General features: G+C 48.6%; 1 protein-coding gene across 1 annotated transcript in view; it reads right to left on the bottom strand.

Moving 5' to 3' along the window:
- Positions 1-23,883, bottom strand: part of CNGA4 (cyclic nucleotide gated channel subunit alpha 4) — a 192,638-nt gene that overhangs the window by 134,489 nt on the left and 34,266 nt on the right. Inside the window, exon 2 of the mRNA XM_078656282.1 lies at positions 14,596-14,703. Coding sequence (XP_078512408.1) covers positions 14,596-14,703 — 108 coding nt within the window. The remainder of the gene's footprint in view (positions 1-14,595; positions 14,704-23,883) is intronic.

Here is a 23,883-nt window from a genome sequence, read left to right as displayed (position 1 = left end):
ATGCACTTACGTGAGGTCAGTGGATGCAGTTACATGAGGTCACTAGATGCAGTTACGTGAGGTCACTAGATGCAGTTACATGAGGTCACTAGATGCAGTTACGTGAGGTCACTAGATGCAGTTACGTGAGGTCAGTGGATTCAGTTACGTGAGGTGAGTGGATGCAGTTATGTGAGGTCACTAGATGCAGTTACATGAGGTCCGTGGATGCAGTTACATGAGGTCACTGGATGCACTTACGTGAGGTCAGTGGATGCAGTTATGTGAGGTCACTGGATGCAGTTACGTGAGGTCACTAGATGCAGTTATGTGAGCTCACTGGATGCGGTTACCTAAAGTCACTAGATGCAGTTACGTGAGGTGAGTGGATGCAGTTACGTGAGGTCAGTGGATGCAGTTGCATGAGGTCACTAGATGCAGTTACGTGAGGTCACTAGATGCAGTTACGTGAGGTCACTGGATGCAGTTACGTGAGGTCACTGGATGCAGTTACGTGAGGTCACTAGATGCAGTTACGTGAGGTCACTAGATGCAGTTACGTGAGGTCACTAGATGCAGTTACGTGAGGTCACTAGATGCAGTTGCGTGAGGTCACTAGATGCAGTTACGTGAGGTCAGTGGATGCAGTTACGTGAGGTCAGTGGATGCAGTTACGTGAGGTGAGTGGATGCAGTTATGTGAGGTCAGTGGATGCAGTTGCGTGAGGTCACTAGATGCAGTTACATGAGGTCCGTGGATGCAGTTACATGAGGTCACTGGATGCACTTACGTGAGGTCAGTGGATGCAGTTACATGAGGTCACTAGATGCAGTTACGTGAGGTCACTAGATGCAGTTACATGAGGTCACTAGATGCAGTTACATGAGGTCACTAGATGCAGTTACGTGAGGTCAGTGGATGCAGTTACGTGAGGTCAGTGGATGCAGTTATGTGAGGTCACTAGATGCAGTTACATGAGGTCCGTGGATGCAGTTACATGAGGTCACTGGATGCACTTACGTGAGGTCAGTGGATGCAGTTATGTGAGGTCAGTGGATGCAGTTACGTGAGGTCACTAGATGCAGTTACGTGAGGTCACTAGATGCAGTTATGTGAGCTCACTGGATGCGGTTACCTGAAGTCACTAGATGCAGTTACGTGAGGTCACTAGATGCACTTACGTGAGGTCACTGGATGCACTTACGTGAGGTCAGTGGATGCAGTTGCGTGAGGTCACTAGATGCAGTTACGTGAGGTCACTGGATGCAGTTATGTGAGGTCACTGGATGCAGTTACGTGAGGTCACTAGATGCAGTTACGTGAGGTCACTAGATGCAGTTACGTGAGGTCACTAGATGCAGTTACGTGAGGTCACTAGATGCAGTTACGTGAGGTCACTGGATGCAGTTACCTGAAGTCACTAGATGCAGTTACGTGAGGTCACTAGATGCACTTACGTGAGGTCACTGGATGCACTTACGTGAGGTCACTGGATGCAGTTACGTGAGGTCACTGGATGCAGTTACGTGAGGTCACTGGATGCAGTTACGTGAGGTCACTGGATGCAGTTGCGTGAGGTCAGTGGATGCAGTTGCGTGAGGTCACTAGATGCACTTACGTGAGGTCACTAGATGCAGTTACGTGAGGTCACTAGATGCAGTTACGTGAGGTGAGTAGATGCACTTACGTGAGGTGAGTGGATGCAGTTACATGAGGTGAGTGGATGCAGTTATGTGAGGTCAGTGGATGCAGTTATGTGAGGTCAGTGGATGCAGTTGCATGAGGTCACTAGATGCAGTTACGTGAGGTCACTAGATGCAGTTACGTGAGGACAGTGGATGCAGTTACGCCAGGTCAGTGGATGCAGTTACATGAGGTGAGTGGATGCAGTTACATAAGGTCAGTGGATGCAGTTATGTGAGGTCAGTGGATGCAGTTGCATGAGGTCACTAGATGCAGTTACGTGAGGTCACTAGATGCAGTTACGTGAGGTCAGTGGATGCACTTACGTGAGGTCAGTGGATGCAGTTACATGAGGTCAGTGGATGCAGTTACATGAGGTCAGTGGATGCAGTTGCATGAGGTCAGTGGATGCAGTTGCATGAGGTCAGTGGATGCAGTTGCATGAGGTCAGTGGATGCAGTTGCATGAGGTCACTAGATGCAGTTACGTGAGGTCACTAGATCCAGTTACGTGACAGTGGATGCACTTACGTGAGGTCAGTGGATGCACTTACGTGAGGTGAGTGGATGCAGTTACGTGAGGTCAGTGGATGCAGTTGCATGAGGTCACTAGATGCAGTTACGTGAGGTCACTAGATGCAGTTACGTGAGGTCACTGGATGCAGTTACGTGAGGTCACTGGATGCAGTTACGTGAGGTCACTGGATGCAGTTACGTGAGGTCACTGGATGCAGTTACGTGAGGTCACTAGATGCAGTTACGTGAGGTCACTAGATGCAGTTACGTGAGGTCACTAGATGCAGTTACGTGAGGTCACTAGATGCAGTTACGTGAGGTCAGTGGATGCACTTACGTGAGGTCAGTGGATGCAGTTACATGAGGTCAGTGGATGCAGTTATGTGAGGTCAGTGGATGCAGTTGCATAAGGTCACTAGATGCAGTTACGTGAGGTCACTAGAAGCAGTTACGTGAGGTCACTGGATGCAGTTACGTGAGGTCAGTGGATGCAGTTGCGTGAGGTCACTAGATGCAGTTACATGAGGTCCGTGGATGCAGTTACATGAGGTCACTGGATGCACTTACGTGAGGTCAGTGGATGCAGTTACGTGAGGTCACTAGATGCAGTTACATGAGGTCACTAGATGCAGTTACGTGAGGTCACTAGATGCAGTTACGTGAGGTCACTAGATACAGTTACGTGAAGTCAGTGGATGCAGTTACGTGAGGTGAGTGGATGCAGTTATGTGAGGTCACTAGATGCAGTTACATGAGGTCCGTGGATGCAGTTACATGAGGTCACTGGATGCACTTACGTGAGGTCAGTGGATGCAGTTACGTGAGGTCACTGGATGCAGTTACGTGAGGTCACTAGATTCAGTTACGTGAGGTCACTGAATAAAGTTACGTGAGTTCACTGGATGCACTTACATGAGGTCACTAGATGCAGTTATGTGAAGTCACTAGATGCAGTTACGTGAGGTCACTAGATGCAGTTACGTGAGGTCACTAGATGCAGTTACTTGAGGTCACTGAATAAAGTTACGTGAGTTCACTGGATGCACTTACATGAGGTCACTAGATGCAGTTATGTGAGGTCACTAGATGCAGTTACGGGAGGTCGCTAGATGCAGTTACGTGAGGTCACTGAATGCAGTTACGTGAGGTCACTAGATGCAGTTACGTGAGGTCACTGAATAAAGTTACATGAGTTCACTGGATGCACTTACATGAGGTCACTAGATGCAGTTATGTGAGGTCGCTAGATGCAGTTACGGGAGGTCGCTAGATGCAGTTACGTGAGGTCACTAGATGCAGTTATGTGAGGTCACTGAATGCAGTTACGTGAGGTCACTAGATGCAGTTACGTGAGGTCACTGAATAAAGTTACGTGAGTTCACTGGATGCACTTACATGAGGTCACTAGATGCAGTTATGTGAGGTCAGTGGATGGAGTTGCGTGAGGTCACTAGATGCAGTTACGTGAGGTCACTAGAAGCAGTTATGTGAGGTCACTGGATGCAGTTGCGTGAGGTCACTGGATGCAGTTATGTGAAGTCACTGGATGCAGTCACGTAAGGTCAGTGGAAGCAGTCACGTGAGGTCACTAGATGCAGTTATGTGAGGTCACTAGATGCAGTTACGGGAGGTCGCTAGATGCAGTTACGGGAGGTCACTAGATGCAGTTATGTGAGGTCACTAGATGCAGTTACGGGAGGTCGCTAGATGCAGTTACGTGAGGTCACTAGATGCAGTTATGTGAGGTCACTGGATGCAGTTACGTGAGGTCACTAGATTCAGTTACGTGAGGTCACTAGATGCAGTTACGTGAGGTCACTGGATGCAGTTGCGTGAGGTCACTGGATGCAGTTGCGTGAGGTCACTGGATGCAGTTGCGTGAGGTCACTGGATGCAGTTACGTGAGGTGAGTGGATGCAGTTACGTGAGGTGAGTGGATGCAGTTACGTGAGGTCACTAGATGCAGTTACGTGAGGTCACTAGATGCAGTTACGTGAGGTCACTAGATGCAGTTACGTGAGGTCACTGAATAAAGTTACGTGAGTTCACTGGATGCACTTACGTGAGGTCACTAGATGCCGTTATGTGAGGTCAATGGATGGAGTTGCGTGAGGTCACTGGATGCAGTTACGTGAGGTCAGTGGATGCAGTTATGTGAGGTCAGTGGATGCAGTTATGTGAGGTCAGTGGATGCAGTTGCATGAGGTCACTAGATGCAGTTACGTGAGGTCACTAGATGCAGTTACGTGAGGTCAGTGGATGCACTTACGTGAGGTCAGTGGATGCAGTTACATGAGGTCAGTGGATGCAGTTACATGAGGTCAGTGGATGCAGTTATGTGAGGTCAGTGGATGCAGTTGCATGAGGTCACTAGATGCAGTTACGTGAGGTCACTAGATCCAGTTACGTGACAGTGGATGCACTTACGTGAGGTCAGTGGATGCACTTACGTGAGGTGAGTGGATGCAGTTACGTGAGGTCAGTGGATGCAGTTGCATGAGGTCACTAGATGCAGTTACGTGAGGTCACTGGATGCACTTACGTGAGGTCAGTGGATGCAGTTGCGTGAGGTCACTAGATGCAGTTACGTGAGGTCACTGGATGCAGTTATGTGAGGTCACTGGATGCAGTTACCTGAGGTCACTAGATGCAGTTACGTGAGGTCACTAGATGCACTTACGTGAGGTCACTGGATGCACTTACGTGAGGTCACTGGATGCACTTACGTGAGGTCACTGGATGCACTTACGTGAGGTCACTGGATGCACTTACGTGAGGTCACTGGATGCACTTACGTGAGGTCACTGGATGCACTTACGTGAGGTCACTGGATGCACTTACGTGAGGTCACTGGATGCACTTACGTGAGGTCACTGGATGCACTTACGTGAGGTCACTGGATGCACTTACGTGAGGTCACTGGATGCACTTACGTGAGGTCACTGGATGCACTTACGTGAGGTCACTGGATGCACTTACGTGAGGTCACTGGATGCACTTACGTGAGGTCACTGGATGCACTTACGTGAGGTCACTGGATGCACTTACGTGAGGTCACTAGATGCAGTTACGTGAGGTCACTAGATGCAGTTACGTGAGGTCAGTGGATGCAGTTACGTGAGGTGAGTGGATGCAGTTATGTGAGGTCAGTGGATGCAGTTGCATGAGGTCACTAGATGCAGTTACGTGAGGTCACTAGATGCAGTTACGTGAGGTCAGTGGATGCAGTTACGTGAGGTCAGTGGATGCAGTTACGTGAGGTGAGTGGATGCAGTTACATGAGGTCAGTGGATGCAGTTGCATGAGGTCACTAGATGCAGTTACGTGAGGTCACTAGATGCAGTTACGTGAGGTCAGTGGATGCAGTTACGTGAGGTCAGTGGATGCAGTTACATGAGGTCAGTGGATGCAGTTGCATGAGGTCAGTGGATGCAGTTGCATGAGGTCAGTGGATGCAGTTGCATGAGGTCAGTGGATGCAGTTGCATGAGGTCAGTGGATGCAGTTGCATGAGGTCACTAGATGCAGTTACGTGAGGTCACGAGATCCAGTTACGTGACAGTGGATGCACTTACGTGAGGTCAGTGGATGCACTTACGTGAGGTGAGTGGATGCAGTTACGTGAGGTCAGTGGATGCAGTTGCATGAGGTCACTAGATGCAGTTACGTGAGGTCACTGGATGCAGTTACGTGAGGTCACTGGATGCAGTTACGTGAGGTCACTGGATGCAGTTACGTGAGGTCACTGGATGCAGTTACGTGAGGTCACTGGATGCAGTTACGTGAGGTCACTAGATGCAGTTACGTGAGGTCACTAGATGCAGTTACGTGAGGTCACTAGATGCAGTTACGTGAGGTCACTAGATGCAGTTGCGTGAGGTCACTAGATGCAGTTACGTGAGGTCACTAGATGCAGTTACGTGAGGTCACTAGATGCAGTTACGTGAGGTCAGTGGATGCAGTTACGTGAGGTGAGTGGATGCAGTTATGTGAGGTCAGTGGATGCAGTTGCGTGAGGTCACTAGATGCAGTTATGTGAGGTCAGTGGATGCAGTTGCGTGAGGTCACTAGATGCAGTTACATGAGGTCCGTGGATGCAGTTACATGAGGTCACTGGATGCACTTACGTGAGGTCAGTGGATGCAGTTACATGAGGTCACTAGATGCAGTTACGTGAGGTCACTAGATGCAGTTACATGAGGTCACTAGATGCAGTTACGTGAGGTCACTAGATGCAGTTACGTGAGGTCAGTGGATGCAGTTACGTGAGGTGAGTGGATGCAGTTATGTGAGGTCACTAGATGCAGTTACATGAGGTCCGTGGATGCAGTTACATGAGGTCACTGGATGCACTTACGTGAGGTCAGTGGATGCAGTTATGTGAGGTCACTGGATGCAGTTACGTGAGGTCACTGGATGCAGTTACGTGAGGTCACTAGATGCAGTTATGTGAGCTCACTGGATGCGGTTACCTGAAGTCACTAGATGCAGTTACGTGAGGTCACTAGATGCACTTACGTGAGGTCACTGGATGCACTTACGTGAGGTCAGTGGATGCACTTACGTGAGGTCACTAGATGCAGTTACGTGAGGTCACTGGATGCAGTTATGTGAGGTCACTGGATGCAGTTACGTGAGGTCACTAGATGCAGTTACGTGAGGTCACTAGATGCAGTTACGTGAGGTCACTGGATGCAGTTACCTGAAGTCACTAGATGCAGTTACGTGAGGTCACTGGATGCACTTACGTGAGGTCACTGGATGCACTTACGTGAGGTCACTGGATGCACTTACGTGAGGTCACTGGATGCAGTTACGTGAGGTCACTGGATGCAGTTACGTGAGGTCACTGGATGCAGTTACGTGAGGTCACTGGATGCAGTTGCGTGAGGTCAGTGGATGCAGTTGCGTGAGGTCACTAGATGCACTTACGTGAGGTCACTAGATGCAGTTACGTGAGGTGAGTAGATGCAGTTACGTGAGGTCACTGAATAAAGTTACGTGAGTTCACTGGATGCACTTACGTGAGGTCACTAGATGCCGTTATGTGAGGTCAATGGATGGAGTTGCGTGAGGTCACTGGATGCAGTTACATGAGGTCAGTGGATGCAGTTATGTGAGGTCAGTGGATGCAGTTATGTGAGGTCAGTGGATGCAGTTGCATGAGGTCACTAGATGCAGTTACGTGAGGTCACTAGATGCAGTTACGTGAGGTCAGTGGATGCACTTACGTGAGGTCAGTGGATGCAGTTACATGAGGTCAGTGGATGCAGTTACATGAGGTCAGTGGATGCAGTTATGTGAGGTCAGTGGATGCAGTTGCAGGAGGTCACTAGATGCAGTTACGTGAGGTCACTAGATCCAGTTACGTGACAGTGGATGCACTTACGTGAGGTCAGTGGATGCACTTACGTGAGGTGAGTGGATGCAGTTACGTGAGGTCAGTGGATGCAGTTGCATGAGGTCACTAGATGCAGTTACGTGAGGTCACTAGAAGCAGTTACGTGAGGTCACTGGATGCAGTTACGTGAGGTCACTGGATGCAGTTACGTGAGGTCACTAGATGCAGTTACGTGAGGTCACTAGATGCAGTTACGTGAGGTCACTAGATGCAGTTACGTGAGGTCAGTGGATGCAGTTACATGAGGTCAGTGGATGCAGTTACGTGAGGTCAGTGGATGCAGTTATGTGAGGTCAGTGGATGCAGTTGCATGAGGTCACTAGAAGCAGTTACGTGAGGTCACTAGAAGCAGTTACGTGAGGTCACTGGATGCAGTTACGTGAGGTCACTGGATGCAGTTACGTGAGGTCACTAGATGCAGTTACGTGAGGTCACTAGATGCAGTTATGTGAGGTCACTAGATGCAGTTACGTGAGGTCAGTGGATGCAGTTACGTGAGGTCACTAGAAGCAGTTACGTGAGGTCACTGGATGCAGTTACGTGAGGTCACTGGATGCAGTTACGTGAGGTCACTGGATGCAGTTACGTGAGGGCACTAGATGCAGTTACGTGAGGTCACTAGATGCAGTTACGTGAGGTCACTAGATGCAGTTACGTGAGGTCACTAGATGCAGTTACGTGAGGTCACTAGATGCAGTTACGTGAGGTCACTAGATGCAGTTGCGTGAGGTCAGTAGATGCAGTTGCGTGAGGTCACTAGATGCAGTTACGTGAGGTCACTAGATGCAGTTACGTGAGGTCACTAGATGCAGTTACATGAGGTCACTAGATGCAGTTGCGTGAGGTCACTAGATGCAGTTACGTGAGGTCACTAGATGCAGTTACGTGAGGTCACTAGATGCAGTTACGTGAGGTCAGTGGATGCAGTTACGTGAGGTGAGTGGATGCAGTTATGTGAGGTCAGTGGATGCAGTTGCGTGAGGTCACTAGATGCAGTTACATGAGGTCCGTGGATGCAGTTACATGAGGTCACTGGATGCACTTACGTGAGGTCAGTGGATGCAGTTACATGAGGTCACTAGATGCAGTTACGTGAGGTCACTAGATGCAGTTACATGAGGTCACTAGATGCAGTTACGTGAGGTCACTAGATGCAGTTACGTGAGGTCAGTGGATTCAGTTACGTGAGGTGAGTGGATGCAGTTATGTGAGGTCACTAGATGCAGTTACATGAGGTCCGTGGATGCAGTTACATGAGGTCACTGGATGCACTTACGTGAGGTCAGTGGATGCAGTTATGTGAGGTCACTGGATGCAGTTACGTGAGGTCACTAGATGCAGTTATGTGAGCTCACTGGATGCGGTTACCTAAAGTCACTAGATGCAGTTACGTGAGGTCACTAGATGCAGTTACGTGAGGTCACTAGATGCACTTACGTGAGGTCACTGGATGCACTTACGTGAGGTCAGTGGATGCAGTTGCGTGAGGTCACTAGATGCAGTTACGTGAGGTCACTGGATGCAGTTATGTGAGGTCACTGGATGCAGTTACGTGAGGTCACTAGATGCAGTTACCTGAAGTCACTAGATGCAGTTACGTGAGGTCACTAGATGCACTTACGTGAGGTCACTGGATGCACTTACGTGAGGTCACTGGATGCACTTACGTGAGGTCAGTGGATGCAGTTGCGTGAGGTCACTGGATGCAGTTACGTGAGGTCACTGGATGCAGTTACGTGAGGTCACTGGATGCAGTTACGTGAGGTCACTAGATGCAGTTACCTGAAGTCACTAGATGCAGTTACGTGAGGTCACTGGATGCACTTTCGTGAGGTCACTGGATGCAGTTACGTGAGGTCACTGGATGCAGTTGCGCGAGGTCAGTGGATGCAGTTGCGTGAGGTCACTAGATGCACTTACGTGAGGTCACTAGATGCAGTTACGTGAGGTGAGTAGATGCACTTACGTGAGGTGAGTGGATGCAGTTACATGAGGTCAGTGGATGCAGTTATGTGAGGTCAGTGGATGCAGTTATGTGAGGTCAGTGGATGCAGTTGCATGAGGTCACTAGATGCAGTTACGTGAGGTCACTAGATGCAGTTACGTGAGGTCAGTGGATGCAGTTACGTGAGGTCAGTGGATGCAGTTACATGAGGTCAGTGGATGCAGTTACATGAGGTCAGTGGATGCAGTTACATGAGGTGAGTGGATGCAGTTACATGAGGTCAGTGGATGCAGTTATGTGAGGTCAGTGGATGCAGTTGCATGAGGTCACTAGATGCAGTTACGTGAGGTCAGTGGATGCACTTACGTGAGGTCAGTGGATGCAGTTACATGAGGTCAGTGGATGCAGTTACATGAGGTCAGTGGATGCAGTTGCATGAGGTCAGTGGATGCAGTTGCATGAGGTCACTAGATGCAGTTACGTGAGGTCACTAGATCCAGTTACGTGACAGTGGATGCACTTACGTGAGGTGAGTGGATGCAGTTACGTGAGGTGAGTGGATGCAGTTACGTGAGGTCAGTGGATGCAGTTGCATGAGGTCACTAGATGCAGTTACGTGAGGTCACTAGATGCAGTTACGTGAGGTCACTGGATGCAGTTACGTGAGGTCACTGGATGCAGTTACGTGAGGTCACTAGATGCAGTTACGTGAGGTCACTAGATGCAGTTACGTGAGGTCACTAGATGCAGTTACGTGAGGTCACTAGATGCAGTTACGTGAGGTCACTAGATGCAGTTGCGTGAGGTCACTAGATGCAGTTACGTGAGGTCAGTGGATGCAGTTACGTGAGGTCAGTGGATGCAGTTACGTGAGGTGAGTGGATGCAGTTAAGTGAGGTCAGTGGATGCAGTTGCGTGAGGTCACTAGATGCAGTTACATGAGGTCCGTGGATGCAGTTACATGAGGTCACTGGATGCACTTACGTGAGGTCAGTGGATGCAGTTACATGAGGTCACTAGATGCAGTTACGTGAGGTCACTAGATGCAGTTACATGAGGTCACTAGATGCAGTTACATGAGGTCACTAGATGCAGTTACGTGAGGTCAGTGGATGCAGTTACGTGAGGTCAGTGGATGCAGTTATGTGAGGTCACTAGATGCAGTTACATGAGGTCCGTGGATGCAGTTACATGAGGTCAGTGGATGCAGTTATGTGAGGTCAGTGGATGCAGTTACGTGAGGTCACTAGATGCAGTTACGTGAGGTCACTAGATGCAGTTATGTGAGCTCACTGGATGCGGTTACCTGAAGTCACTAGATGCAGTTACGTGAGGTCACTAGATGCACTTACGTGAGGTCACTGGATGCACTTACGTGAGGTCAGTGGATGCAGTTGCGTGAGGTCACTAGATGCAGTTACGTGAGGTCACTGGATGCAGTTATGTGAGGTCACTGGATGCAGTTACGTGAGGTCACTAGATGCAGTTACGTGAGGTCACTAGATGCAGTTACGTGAGGTCACTAGATGCAGTTACGTGAGGTCACTGGATGCAGTTACCTGAAGTCACTAGATGCAGTTACGTGAGGTCACTAGATGCACTTACGTGAGGTCACTGGATGCACTTACGTGAGGTCACTGGATGCAGTTACGTGAGGTCACTGGATGCAGTTACGTGAGGTCACTGGATGCAGTTACGTGAGGTCACTGGATGCAGTTGCGTGAGGTCAGTGGATGCAGTTGCGTGAGGTCACTAGATGCACTTACGTGAGGTCACTAGATGCAGTTACGTGAGGTGAGTAGATGCACTTACGTGAGGTGAGTGGATGCAGTTACATGAGGTGAGTGGATGCAGTTATGTGAGGTCAGTGGATGCAGTTACATGAGGTCACTAGATGCAGTTACGTGAGGTCACTAGAAGCAGTTACGTGAGGTCACTGGATGCAGTTACGTGAGGTCACTGGATGCAGTTATGTGAGGTCACTGGATGCAGTTACGTGAGGTCACTAGATGCAGTTACGTGAGGTCACTAGATGCAGTTACGTGAGGTCACTAGATGCAGTTACGTGAGGTCAGTGGATGCAGTTACGTGAGGTCACTGGATGCAGTTACATGAGGTCAGTGGATGCAGTTACGTGAGGTCACTAGATGCAGTTACATGAGGTCAGTGGATGCAGTTACGTGAGGTCACTAGATGCAGTTACGTGAGGTCACTAGATGCAGTTACATGAGGTCACTAGATGCAGTTGCGTGAGGTCACTAGATGCAGTTACGTGAGGTCACTAGATGCAGTTACGTGAGGTCACTAGATGCAGTTACATGAGGTCACTAGATGCAGTTGCGTGAGGTCACTAGATGCAGTTACGTGAGGTCACTGGATGCAGTTACGTGAGGTCACTAGATGCAGTTACGTGAGGTCACTAGATGCAGTTACGTGAGGTCACTAGATGCAGTTACGTGAGGTCACTAGATGCAGTTACGTGAGGTCACTAGATGCAGTTACGTGAAGTCACTAGATGCAGTTACGTGAAGTCACTGGATGCAGTTACGTGAGGTCAGTGGATGCAGTTACGTGAGGTCACTGGATGCAGTTACGTGAGGTCACTGGATGCAGTTACGTGAGGTCAGTGGATGCAGTTACGTGAGGTGAGTGGATGCAGTTATGTGAGGTCAGTGGATGCAGTTGCGTGAGGTCACTAGATGCAGTTGCGTGAGGTCACTGGATGCAGTTACGTGAGGTCAGTAGATGCAGTTACGTGAGGTCACTAGATGCAGTTGCGTGAGGTCACTAGATGCAGTTACGTGAGGTCACTAGATGCAGTTACGTGAGGTCACTAGATGCAGTTGCGTGAGGTCACTAGATGCAGTTACGTGAGGTCAGTGGATGCACTTACGTGAGGTGAGTGGATGCAGTTATGTGAGGTCAGTGGATGCAGTTGCGTGAGGTCACTAGATGCAGTTACATGAGGTCCGTGGATGAGGTTACATGAGGTCACTGGATGCACTTACGTGAGGTCAGTGGATGCAGTTACATGAGGTCACTGGATGCAGTTACGTAACGTCACTGGATGCAGTTACGTGACGTCATTGGCTGCAGTTACGTGACGTCAATGGATGCAGTCACTTGTGTCATACACTATGTCGGCTCCAAACCATGTACATCTGTGCAAAGGATGTGGTTTGGTTTCCCACTTAGAATGGAATAATACTTGAGGTTCTGGGACAACAGTGATGAATGTCCCAAATCCACATTGTAGAAAGCGTCCTCACATCCTCAGAGAGTGATGCCAAAGCTTGTAACCGCGCTAACTCTAGGTTGTAGTAGAATGGTTGAAGCGGTGCGGAGTTCTGGTGACCATGCCCACATGATGGGACGCACCCCAAGGGTTCTAGGTAAGAGAATCAAAACTCCCAAATTCTTCTCTGTTCCGAAACAAGAACTACAAATAGTCCAGGAAGATTAATAGAGTTTTAGTGACCTCTCGAGGACACGCTTGTGTGCAATGCTCACTGTGCCCACCTACACCAACCTCTCCCAACACCCCACACATTCATATCATACACATCCCCTCCTCAGCCATGACAACATATTTCCTTCAGCACCATTCTATGCGGTTAGACTGTGGAGCTTCCCTTCACATTCAATGCTCTCCCATCACTCACCACACAATCCTTCACCCACCATGCCTTCCCATCCATCACACCACCTTCCCGTCACTCTACTCCCTCATTGTCCCACCAGCTCTCCTTCTTGAAATGATCTCTCATCAGTTGCTCCACCTCTGCACACTGCCCTCCTTCCTTCTACCTTGCAACCAGTCTCCACCTGCCACTGCATGCACTGCCTCCCCTTTCCTCCCAGAATTAGGTCCTCCTACCCGCTGCGTGCCCTTTCACTGCACTGGGATACCTGCACTGCCACCATGCCCGTTCACCGTCTGTTGTGCCATCTCCCCACCAACTGTGCTCCCCAAACACCTCTCAATGCTCCCCTCACCCACTGCTAGCTCACACACCACACACACTCTCCGCATGCACTTCTGAGACCCATCACAAAACCTGCTGCCATATCGTGCCACCTTCACCCACAGCTTCTTGCCTGTTGCCAAGCCCTCCAAGCTGCTGCTGGTCCGTAGCGCCCTCTGCAGAGCTCTGCGAGCTCAACTGCACCATGCACTTGTTACCACATGTATGCCATCCAAACTGTGCCTTCCAAACACCTAGCTGCACCAAAGTCAGTTGCTGGGCACCCATCTCCTGCCACACAGCCAGGCTCTCACCCCACCTCCTTCAGTGCCCACTTCACCCTCCTTCTGTGCACTCCCCACCTGTCATGTCTATGCTGCTTACATCACCTCCTTTGCTCATCACCCAGAGTGCCCTGGGCCTCTATCATGTCCCTCACCTTCCACGGCCTCCTGCCACCTGCTGCACCCTACCTTCACCTGAGCTTGCACCCATCACACCCTTTGGCCCATGTCAACCCCGTGCCGCGTCACACTTAATGCTCTAGTTACTCATCTCCCCACCTGTCCCTAATCCCACTGTCTCCCTGCAACATCACCTACTCACTGCCATTCTCAGGTACCCCAATGTCTTCGCCGGGTTCCCAAAAGGCTCCCCTCACACCCACTGCACCTCCCCTCCCTAGGAAAGCTCTCCCACTGTTCCAATCTCATGCAAGGTTGAAGACCTGGCACCAACATGGAGGTTTCCCCAGGAAGAATCCCATGAGCCTAGAGTCCTCAGGACACGGCAGACTCCATGTCAGTATTCAGGATGCAGAAAGGAAAGGCAGCAATATATGTCTTCTTGTCAACCATGACTGGAGTATTAAATGGACACTGAACAGCTTTGTTGCTGCCTCCCTGCACCAGCTTCTGTCAGCCTCTGCATCCATGGATGGTGGCCTCAGTGAGGCAGCCACCCTTCCTCCTGGACTCTGAGGAAAACAATCCCTGTTCCTTCAAGTGTAGCAGTCAGAGAAGATCCCTCCAAGTCACACATGCATAGAGGCGAGGCTTCCACCAAACATCTTCCATGCCAGTGCCCCTCCCTCCAATCCTGGCCTTACCTGCATATTATGATGATCCAGTTGTACATGACCGGAAGCACCATCACATTCAGCCACCAGTAATACTGGTCTCCGGACGGGTCCAAGATGCGGGACTTTTTGGGATTGCTGTAGAACAAGAAGCGAGATGTGATAAGAGTCACATAAGAAGGATAATTTGAGACAAGAGAATACATAAGAGAATTTAATGGAGCCTCAAGGGATAGAGTAACAGAAGAAAAAAGAAAAGTAATATGGTAGAATAGTATGAGCCAAAGAGACAACGATAACTGAGTCGGGAGCAGACGGCGTGGGATGCTGTATAGGAAGGAGCATCATAGGAAAGATGAGCCTGCTTTCTATTTCTTAACCTAACATAAAGGATCTTTTCATGCTCAGAAGTACCGGGATGAAGACATCTGGAAGCAGATGGTGACATGAAATGGTTGGGTGGGATTGTAGGGGATATCAGGATGTAAAGGTGTGAGTATGCTCTGGAGGAATGATATGGCTGTTTAAGTCCTAAAGTATAGACTCTATAGCATGAATGCTGTCAACTGTAGGGCACTGGTTCAGCCACCCCAAGCCCTATATGAACCCCACAGGGTGTGAATGGAGATAATGGAAAAAGAGAGAGATCCTCCCTTAGACCAAGGGGAAAGGATTTAGGCAACCGAACATCACTAGATATGTGCATTCACACCCAATCACAACAATCAGAATACCTTGATGCCACATGAATTTTGGGTGGCCGGGGGGGGGGGGTACTTAAAGGTCATTTAATGATATATCAAAATGGAATGGAGATATCCTGGTTGCAAAGTGGGCAGTGACATAGATGGTTCAGCGGGCATGAATGGGCATTTCCATGCTCTCTCCTTGGCATGAGATGCCAGAGAACCTCAGACCTCCTGTTTCCTTGACCCTGGTGCAACATTTCTATCCTCTCTCCGCTGGGATGCGCTGCTATATTGTGCGACACACCGTATGAATCTTTTACTGCTGGAAAGAGTTTGGGTCAAACAGTTTGAGGTGGAAATCAGTGGGTCTAAAACAACATGTACAAGTATTTACAGCACTTTTCCAGAGCAATGGCAGGCTTTCCTGAGCTGTCAGGAGGAAGCCTTAAAACGCCAGTAGAAGTCTCACATGTAGGGTCCTAAAGACAGCCAAGAAAACTGAGAAATCCATATGTGGCATAGAGTTCAGGCTTGTTTCCTGGTTGCATCCTCTTCACCCAAATCACTGAACATGGTAAGGAAGACAAAGAGGATAACATAACGCGTATTTGTAAAGCGCACATTCACCCAGAAGGGTATCTTGGGGCTGAATAATAGATGTTTATTGTTACCCAAGTCAATGGTACTCATTGTATCGACCTGAGATGGATAAAAGGCTGAGTGGACTTGAACCTGTGACCATTAAGATCGAACACAGGCCATTGAAGTGAAGCATTAGTCCACTGAGCCCCCAGACCCGGCAGGCAGGACACAAGCAAGGTCTACGGAGACAGACGGGGTGCAAAGGGGTGCAGTGAAGGACAGCACCACAGGTAGCAGGGCAATAACTGCAAGCACAAGAAGAGAGGCTGACACAGCAGCATTCTGTGTGCATCCTTGAGCGAGATCACAATCGATGCATCTCTGCTCGAAGAAAGGTTAGAGTGGACAGGCGCATCATTTGAAAATTACCTAGACTAGTCTTAACCAACAGCAACATGAAGGGCTCGAGAGTTGGAATAAAGAACCTGACCCAGTAGAAGCGCTCCCTCCTTCAGTGACGCGGACAGTGAGGATGCTGATGGCCAATCAGATGCACTGTCAGAGACAGTACCAGGACCCATGGACGAAGGCAAGGTTATCGACCAAGCAGCTTGGGCACCATTTGATCTTCTCAGTGTCACTAGATGACTTCCCAAGGTCTGAGAGAATCCCTAGGAGTTGAGTGAGGAGCTGCAGACAATTTACGAATGTAATAAAGTTGACTGAGTTCATTTCGATCAACGGTTGAGAGTTTATGAACATGGAAGTCATAGATAGTCGGACAACCAAAGCCCACTACCTAGTGTAATGGATCACTGATATAATATCGATTACACTAATATAGAATTACACAAATATCGAGGATAAAATATCGAATACAAAAATATCGATGTCTTAAAAATAATTTTAAATTAATGGAATATTAAAAATAATTAACTAAAATATAATTAAAAATACTTAAATACCCTTAAAAATATTAAATAATTAATTTAAGTTATAAGAAAAGAAATTATTTTTCAAAATATATATATATATATATATATATATATATATATATATATATATATATATTCACTGAAAAAACCATAGGTTATAGACCATATATAGTTAGGAATTAGCATTTACAAAACCTTGAAAATTCACTGAAAAAACCATGGGTTATAGACCATATATAGTTAGGAATTAGCATTTACAAAACCTTATTTTACTCACACAAAACCATTGAAATTCCATATATAGTTAGTTGCACTAACTATATATCGCGCACCCGCAATCCACTGATGATGATGTCACATATTACATCATTCATGACATGGTCAGTGACATCACTGATGACATCACTGATGACATCTCAAATGACATCACTTATGACATCACTGATGACATCATCCAGCGACTGTGTGTTTCTGTAAACTTTAAATATGTTTTACATATTGAAGAATGAGTAGATGTATAAGTGTCTGGATGAAGGATTTAGTAGGTGCATGACTGACTTATGAGTGAGTGATTAAATGTGTCTCACTGAATGCATGGGTTAGTGACTAAACTGTCTTAATTTGTGCATCATTATGTCTGTTATTCTGTAAACTGCTGCATGTGTTGATCAGTAGCTATATGAGTAACTATATGGGTTATTGATTGATTGCCCAAGTATTTGTATGGGAGACTGAGTGTGTGTGTGGCTGGCTGGGAGATGTGTGACTCTGTGCAGATCAATGTGTACTTGTATCAATGATTGTATAAGAAGGTAAGTATGTGTTAGTATATGTTTGGAAATGTAAGGTGCTCTATGTTTAACTGTATAGACAAGAAAATGGAAGTGTCATTGATTCTTTACAGGACTGACTAGGTGTGTGAGTAACTCCAAGGATGAGTGGCAGAGTGTGAGTGTCTGTATAGGTGTATGAGTGCATATGATAGTGTTGTAAAGATGAGTGATTGTATGTATGAATGATTGTATGGGTGAATGAGTGAATGTGTGTGTAGACGTAGGAATCAGTGAGTGCGTATGTAGTGACTAGTATTGGTGTGTCAATGGTTTAAAAAAATATATTCTGTATTTAACACTGGGTGTAACAGAGGTTATATTAAAGTGTGAGGAGATGCATTGTATTGTCACATGAATGATATCATCAGTGATGTGACCATTGATGTCAAATGAGATGTCATCAGTGATGTCATTTGAGATGTCATCAGTGATGTCATTTGAGATGTTATCAGTGATGTCATTTGAGATGTTATCAGTGATGTCATCAGTGATGTCATTTGAGATGTCATCAGTGATGTCATCAGTGATGTCACTGACCATGTCATGAATGATGTAATATGTGACATCAGCAGTGGATTGCGGGTGCGCGATATATAGTTAGTGCAACTAACTATATATGGAATTTCAATGGTTTTGTGTGAGTAAAATAAGGTTTTGTAAATGCTAATTCCTAACTATATATGGTCTATAACCTATGTTTTTTCAGTGAATTTCAATGTTTTTTTATTAGCAAATATCAAAAGCTTTAAAATGTCAAGTACGTGGTAGGTAAAAACATTTTCGTGTTTATGCACGCTGATGTGCTTTGAACGCTGCCCCCCCCTCCCCTCTTTTCTTTTAGGAGTATTCTCTCTTTGCAGATAGTGAAGAGTAGGTAACGCAGGCCTTTGCCCCCGTTGTAATCCGTCGTGCCTGCTTCCCTCTCCATTTGATTGATTGTTATCCAAGCATTTACTGTTTTGGAATTGCTTCTCTTTGTTTAATTCTCTATTTACAAACAAGCACATAGTCGCAATACTCTGTTTAGTCTTTGCAGATAGTGAAAAATCGTTAGAAAAAACAAAAGGAATCAATCAAAATCAGTAGGCCACTAATGGGATCTCTTTTTGACCTCGCTAAAATAGAAACATTAGGAACAACCCCTCATGAGAAATATGAAACTAGTGAGAGGAACCGAGCTCGACGCCATGCAAATATTATAAATATATACAACACACCAGCAAAGTAACAGGGTAAAACGTTTTATTAAATAACTATTTACATGGCAACCTGCTGCAACATCGATCCAAATACATGCCGCCGTTCCCGGGATTTCTCCCCGACTACTCTGCGGCCTACGAGATGGAGAGGCCGGGGCGTTGACTATGCGGGGCCTCCGGCCGAAACCACAGCGCCAAAGATCGCTGCTGACGGAGGGGAGCCTTGCCGGTTAGACCACTGATCTGAAGAACCGCTGCCTGCGGTGCCTCCCTGAGCCGCATGACGGAGGCCCCCGAGGGGCGGTGTGGTGGCGCGGACTCGGAAGGGGCGCTTGGCTCCTGCCCCCTCCCCAAGTCTTGTTGCCCTGCTGTGGCTTGAGATCACCCCCGACATAGGCGGCCGGCTCCCGGGGTCCGGTGGAACTTTTTGTCTTTTGGTGACTCTTCCATTCTGGACCTTGTCCCACAATCCGTTTGACCTGAAGACACGTCCTGCGGTGCCCTGGTCCGACCATCACATATACCTGCGCCAGGAGATGGCGTGGGGTGCACTGGAAGGAAGAGGCGGCGCGAACGAGCCTCCCCCACCTCCCCAGGTGGAGGTTTCTCAGCTGCACCCCAGCGCTTAACTCGGCATCTGAGTTACGCCCACTCTTCTGGCACAGTGCATACCTGTGCCACGAGACGGCGTGGGGTGCACCGGAAGGGAGAGGCGGCGCGAACGAGCCTCCCCCACCTCCCCAGGTGGAGGTTTCTCAGCTGCACCCCAGCGCTTCACTCGGCAGCTAAGTTACGCCCACTCTTCCGGCACAGTGCCTCTCTCGGCCAGCTGAGTTCAGCCTGCTCTTGCTATTACAACGTCTCACCCGCCATCCGGCTGAATTGCACCCACTCTTGCAGTACAGCGACAGGCGGCTGCCACGGAGCTTACGAAATGGCGATCGGCTCCACAGACTTGGGCCTGGCCTGCAAGAATGGCTCTGGGCAACCCTGGAACTCGGACGCTTGACTGCTAGGGCATGGGCCCCATTCCCAAAAGCGTCCCCTCAGCCTTGAAGATTCTACAAGAGTCACCGGGGCCCCCGACTCCCGCAGACTTCCGGTGGGGAGCGACTGCCATGATTGCTCGCGAAACGGTCACGACGTAGCCACGAGGTGCTCTCATGCTGACGCCAGCTTCAGTCTGTAACATCCAGAATTATTGTAGTATCGCGTTGTCGCGTAATGCGTCATATGACGAGCCGCGTTAGCGCACCCGATGCGCGAAGCGCAGCTTCCCAGAAGCGATCCGGGGCGCGGCGCGGAGCGGAGCACGTAACGTAAGCATAACAAGTCATGTGACTTGTTAATAAAAATTTTCATTGGTTCATTTCACTTTTGGTTTCCTAATGATGTAAGGCTAGGTCATGTGACCTAAAAATAACACTTTTCATTGGTTTAGAACTTTTTTTTTGTCCCAAATGATGAAAACCCCTCCTTGTTTCTTCACTCTGACTTTCATCTTTGTGAGAGGAAGACCTACAGTGCCTCGCTCGGCCACCTGAGTTATGCCCGCTCTTGCGGCACAGTGCCTCGCTCGGCCAGCTGAGTTGCACCCACTCTTGCGACACAGTGCCTCGATCGGCCAGCTGAGTTCCGCCCACTCTTGCGACACAGTGCCTCGATCGGCCAGCTGAGTTCCGCCCACTCTTGCGACACAGTGCCTCGATCGGCCAGCTGAGTTCAGCCCGCTCTTGCGGCACAGTGCCTCGCTCGGCCAGCTGACTTACGCCCACTCTTGCGGCACAGTGCCTCGCTCGGCCACCTGAGTTACACCCGCTCTTGCGGCACAGTGCCTTGCTCGGCCACCTGAGTTACGCCCGCTCTTGCGGTACAGTGCCTCGCTCGGCCACCTGAGTTACGCCCGCTCTTGCGGTACAGTGCCTCGCTCGGCCAGCTGAGTTACGCCCGCTCTTGCAGCTACAGCGTCTCACCCGCCATCCGGCTGAATTGCACCCACTCTTGAGGAACAGCGACAGGCGGCTGCCACGGACCTCACGAAATGGGGGTCGCCTCTACAGACTTGGGTCTGGCCTGCAAGGATGGCTCTGGGCAACCCTGGTACTCGGACGCTTGACTGCTAGGGCATGGGCCCCATTCCCGAAAGAGTCCCCTCAGCCTTGAAGATTCTACAAGAGTCACCGGGGCCCCCGACTCCCGCAGGCTTCCGGTGAGGAGTGACTGCCATGATTGCTCGCGGAATAGCCACGACGTAGCCACGGAATGGTGGTGCTCTCATGCTGACGCCAGCTTCAGTCTGAAACATCCAGAAACACTGTAGACTACCAATTCAATCAGTTCCGGTGGAGCCCCAACGTGACCCGGTAGGGAAGAACTTGCCCTCCCCTCTTTGACTGATGGTTCTTGTTGCCTGTCCCTTCTATTGTCATTTAACTGAACTTTTTGGACTACTCAAAGGGGTTCTGGTCCGACCACTGCTTGGTGGAGACATTTTGACTATATTCTGGACCTGCCCGGCCTCCCCAAAATGACCAGACATCCCTCACTTCCAATTACAGCATACACTCCTTTATCAATATCTTCTTTGATGTTCCTCTTGAATATGTAATTTTGTAGAACCTCATACAGACAAACATTCTCGAGGTAACTGCTTCTATTTGGATAATATGTATCCCACATGTTGGCAACTCCTTGATGTGTACTGGTTGCTCAGCCTTGATATCACGAGATATGTATGCAGTTTTGGAGCACATGGCGGGCGGGGACGGGTACTGATTGAACATTTGGACATCCATATTGATATTAAGTTCTGATGTATTATTGATTACTGTACTATTAAAAATTCGAATTAACGTTACTCATGGTACTTGCCCGGAAATGTATATCTAGATAATTTCATTGTAACTGGTCCTGTCGTACTTTGATTATAAAATTAACGTCCACCGATTCCGCAACTGTTAGACACCTTAATTCCTGCAACCTAATAGCCCGCCCGTTACGTTTTTCTACAGTGTAAATGTCCCCTCATCATATACGATTCCAGTTTGCTCCATGGCCGGCCCACGTGGTTGTAGGCCCGTATTTGTATACTGACATTTTTGCAATAAACAATTTTCGAAGGAAGTATGGAATCAGCGTCATAACAATCGTCTAGGTTGGTTGGGTTTTTGAATAGTGGCTGTTATTCCCAATAGAATACAATAGAAAACAGATAATGCAGACCCTTTGCCTGAATTTTGGATTGATTGAAATTTGTATCCGTCACACCTGCCCTTTTTCCAGAATTATTTGAAAATGGTCGACCGTAGCTTAAGGTATCTGCCGAATGTAAGGTGTGGTATTTTGTCCCATAAAATACGACTAATTGAGAAACAAATACACGAAGAGGGAACTCGAATTTAGAGACAAACAAAATGAAAAAAAATTTTGCATCATAAAAAGGGGAGGATATGTTACACAGAAAAATAATGCGAAAGGGATAGCCAAGATCTGTTGTATCACACGTTCCTGCAGCTAGTCTGATACATAAGTAGAACCTTTTTCGTGTTTGCGCGCGCTGACATGCTCTGAATGCTGTATCCCCCCCCCTTTCTTTTCTCCTCTGTAGGTTACATCGGAGTTCTGACTGAAGAATGCAGTGGACATGGACCACACCGTGCTCCATGTAGGGAAAGACATAGACAAGCGCTATGAGATATTGCATGGAGTGCAGACCATCACTGGGAGCGTGAAAGATTGTATGGTATGAATGTGCGCATGGGCCCTGATTTGTACGGTTTGAATGAGTATGTGTGGCGCACGACTGGGTCAATAAAAAATGCTTTTTGTATGACTGAGGCGGTGATCGAACGGTTAATGGAATGAGAAAAATAAGCCCGAACATGGTATCCGCATGTGAAGGACGAAAAAAAATATAGCACTTTCCTTACTTAGGAACGACTCTCTCTGGAGCTAGTGAATGGGAGAGTAGCCTACACCAGAAACTTGAAGGGTTATTTCAGTACGACGAACCCGACCCCAACCGATATCCCAAATGTACACCCAAAATAATGCACACCAGTAAGTAAATTTATGTGCTGACTAAATAAGAGAAGTTAGCTCGACTCCGCCGCCCACCCCACCCAAAATAACGACAAACCCTATGCAAATATTATAAATATATACAACACACCAGCAAAGTAACACGGTAAAACTTTTTATTAAATAACTATTTACATAACAGCCTGCTGCAACATCGAACCAAATGCATGCCGCTGTTCCTGTCGAGGTAGCATAGGTGGCGGCCTAGGGGTGGAGGACCGTTGTGCAAATAGCCCGGGGGCGACACCACGCGCAAAGGCCTGTCCCTGCGGTCAGCTGCAGCAGGGCGACCCTTAGCGTTTCACTCCCCGGTCAGCTGCACCATGACTGCCATTGGCGTTCCACTCGGTTGGATGGCCGGGGACCCGCTCCGGTGTATGGGGTGAAGAGCGGCTGTTGCTACGGAACGCTCAAAATGGCGGCCGACTCCCAGGATTTGGGCCTGGTCCACTAGAACGACTCTGGTCTACCCTGGAACTCCAATGGACTGTGGCAGAGCGTCCAAAATCCACAAAAAACACTACTGCCAAATCTTCAATAACTTCCATCACCCAGCACCGCATTTCCAAAGGAACAGCATAGCAAGCTTTCGTGGCCTTTAGAGTTTTCGGAAGCAGTTTCCCAAGACCATCACTGCAGCCATTGCAATCCAACAGAGGAACTTTTCCCAAGATCGTCATATTAACAGGGCTGCTGGTGTAATCGGGGCTCTTGCAGCCATTCAACTTAATTGAAGCTTTTTTTTGGGGGGGGGGGGTGAATGCCTTCCTGATGACCCCCCCGCCCTCTTATTGCCTTATCCGACCATCACATATGCCTGCGCCAAGAGACGGCGTAGGATGCACTGGGAGGGAGAGGCGGCGCGAACGAGCCTCCCCCACCTCCCCAGGTGGAGGTTCCTCAGCTGCACCCCAGCGCTTCACTGGGCCAGCTCAGTTGCGCCCCCTCTTGCGGCACAGTGCCTCGCTCGACCAGCTGAGTCTCACCCGCTCCGATGGGG

Source organism: Lissotriton helveticus, chromosome 8 (genome assembly GCF_964261635.1).
Source record: "Lissotriton helveticus chromosome 8, aLisHel1.1, whole genome shotgun sequence".
Classification (NCBI taxonomy): Eukaryota; Metazoa; Chordata; class Amphibia; order Caudata; family Salamandridae; genus Lissotriton; species Lissotriton helveticus.
This window is presented reverse-complemented; position numbering and strand designations above follow the sequence as displayed.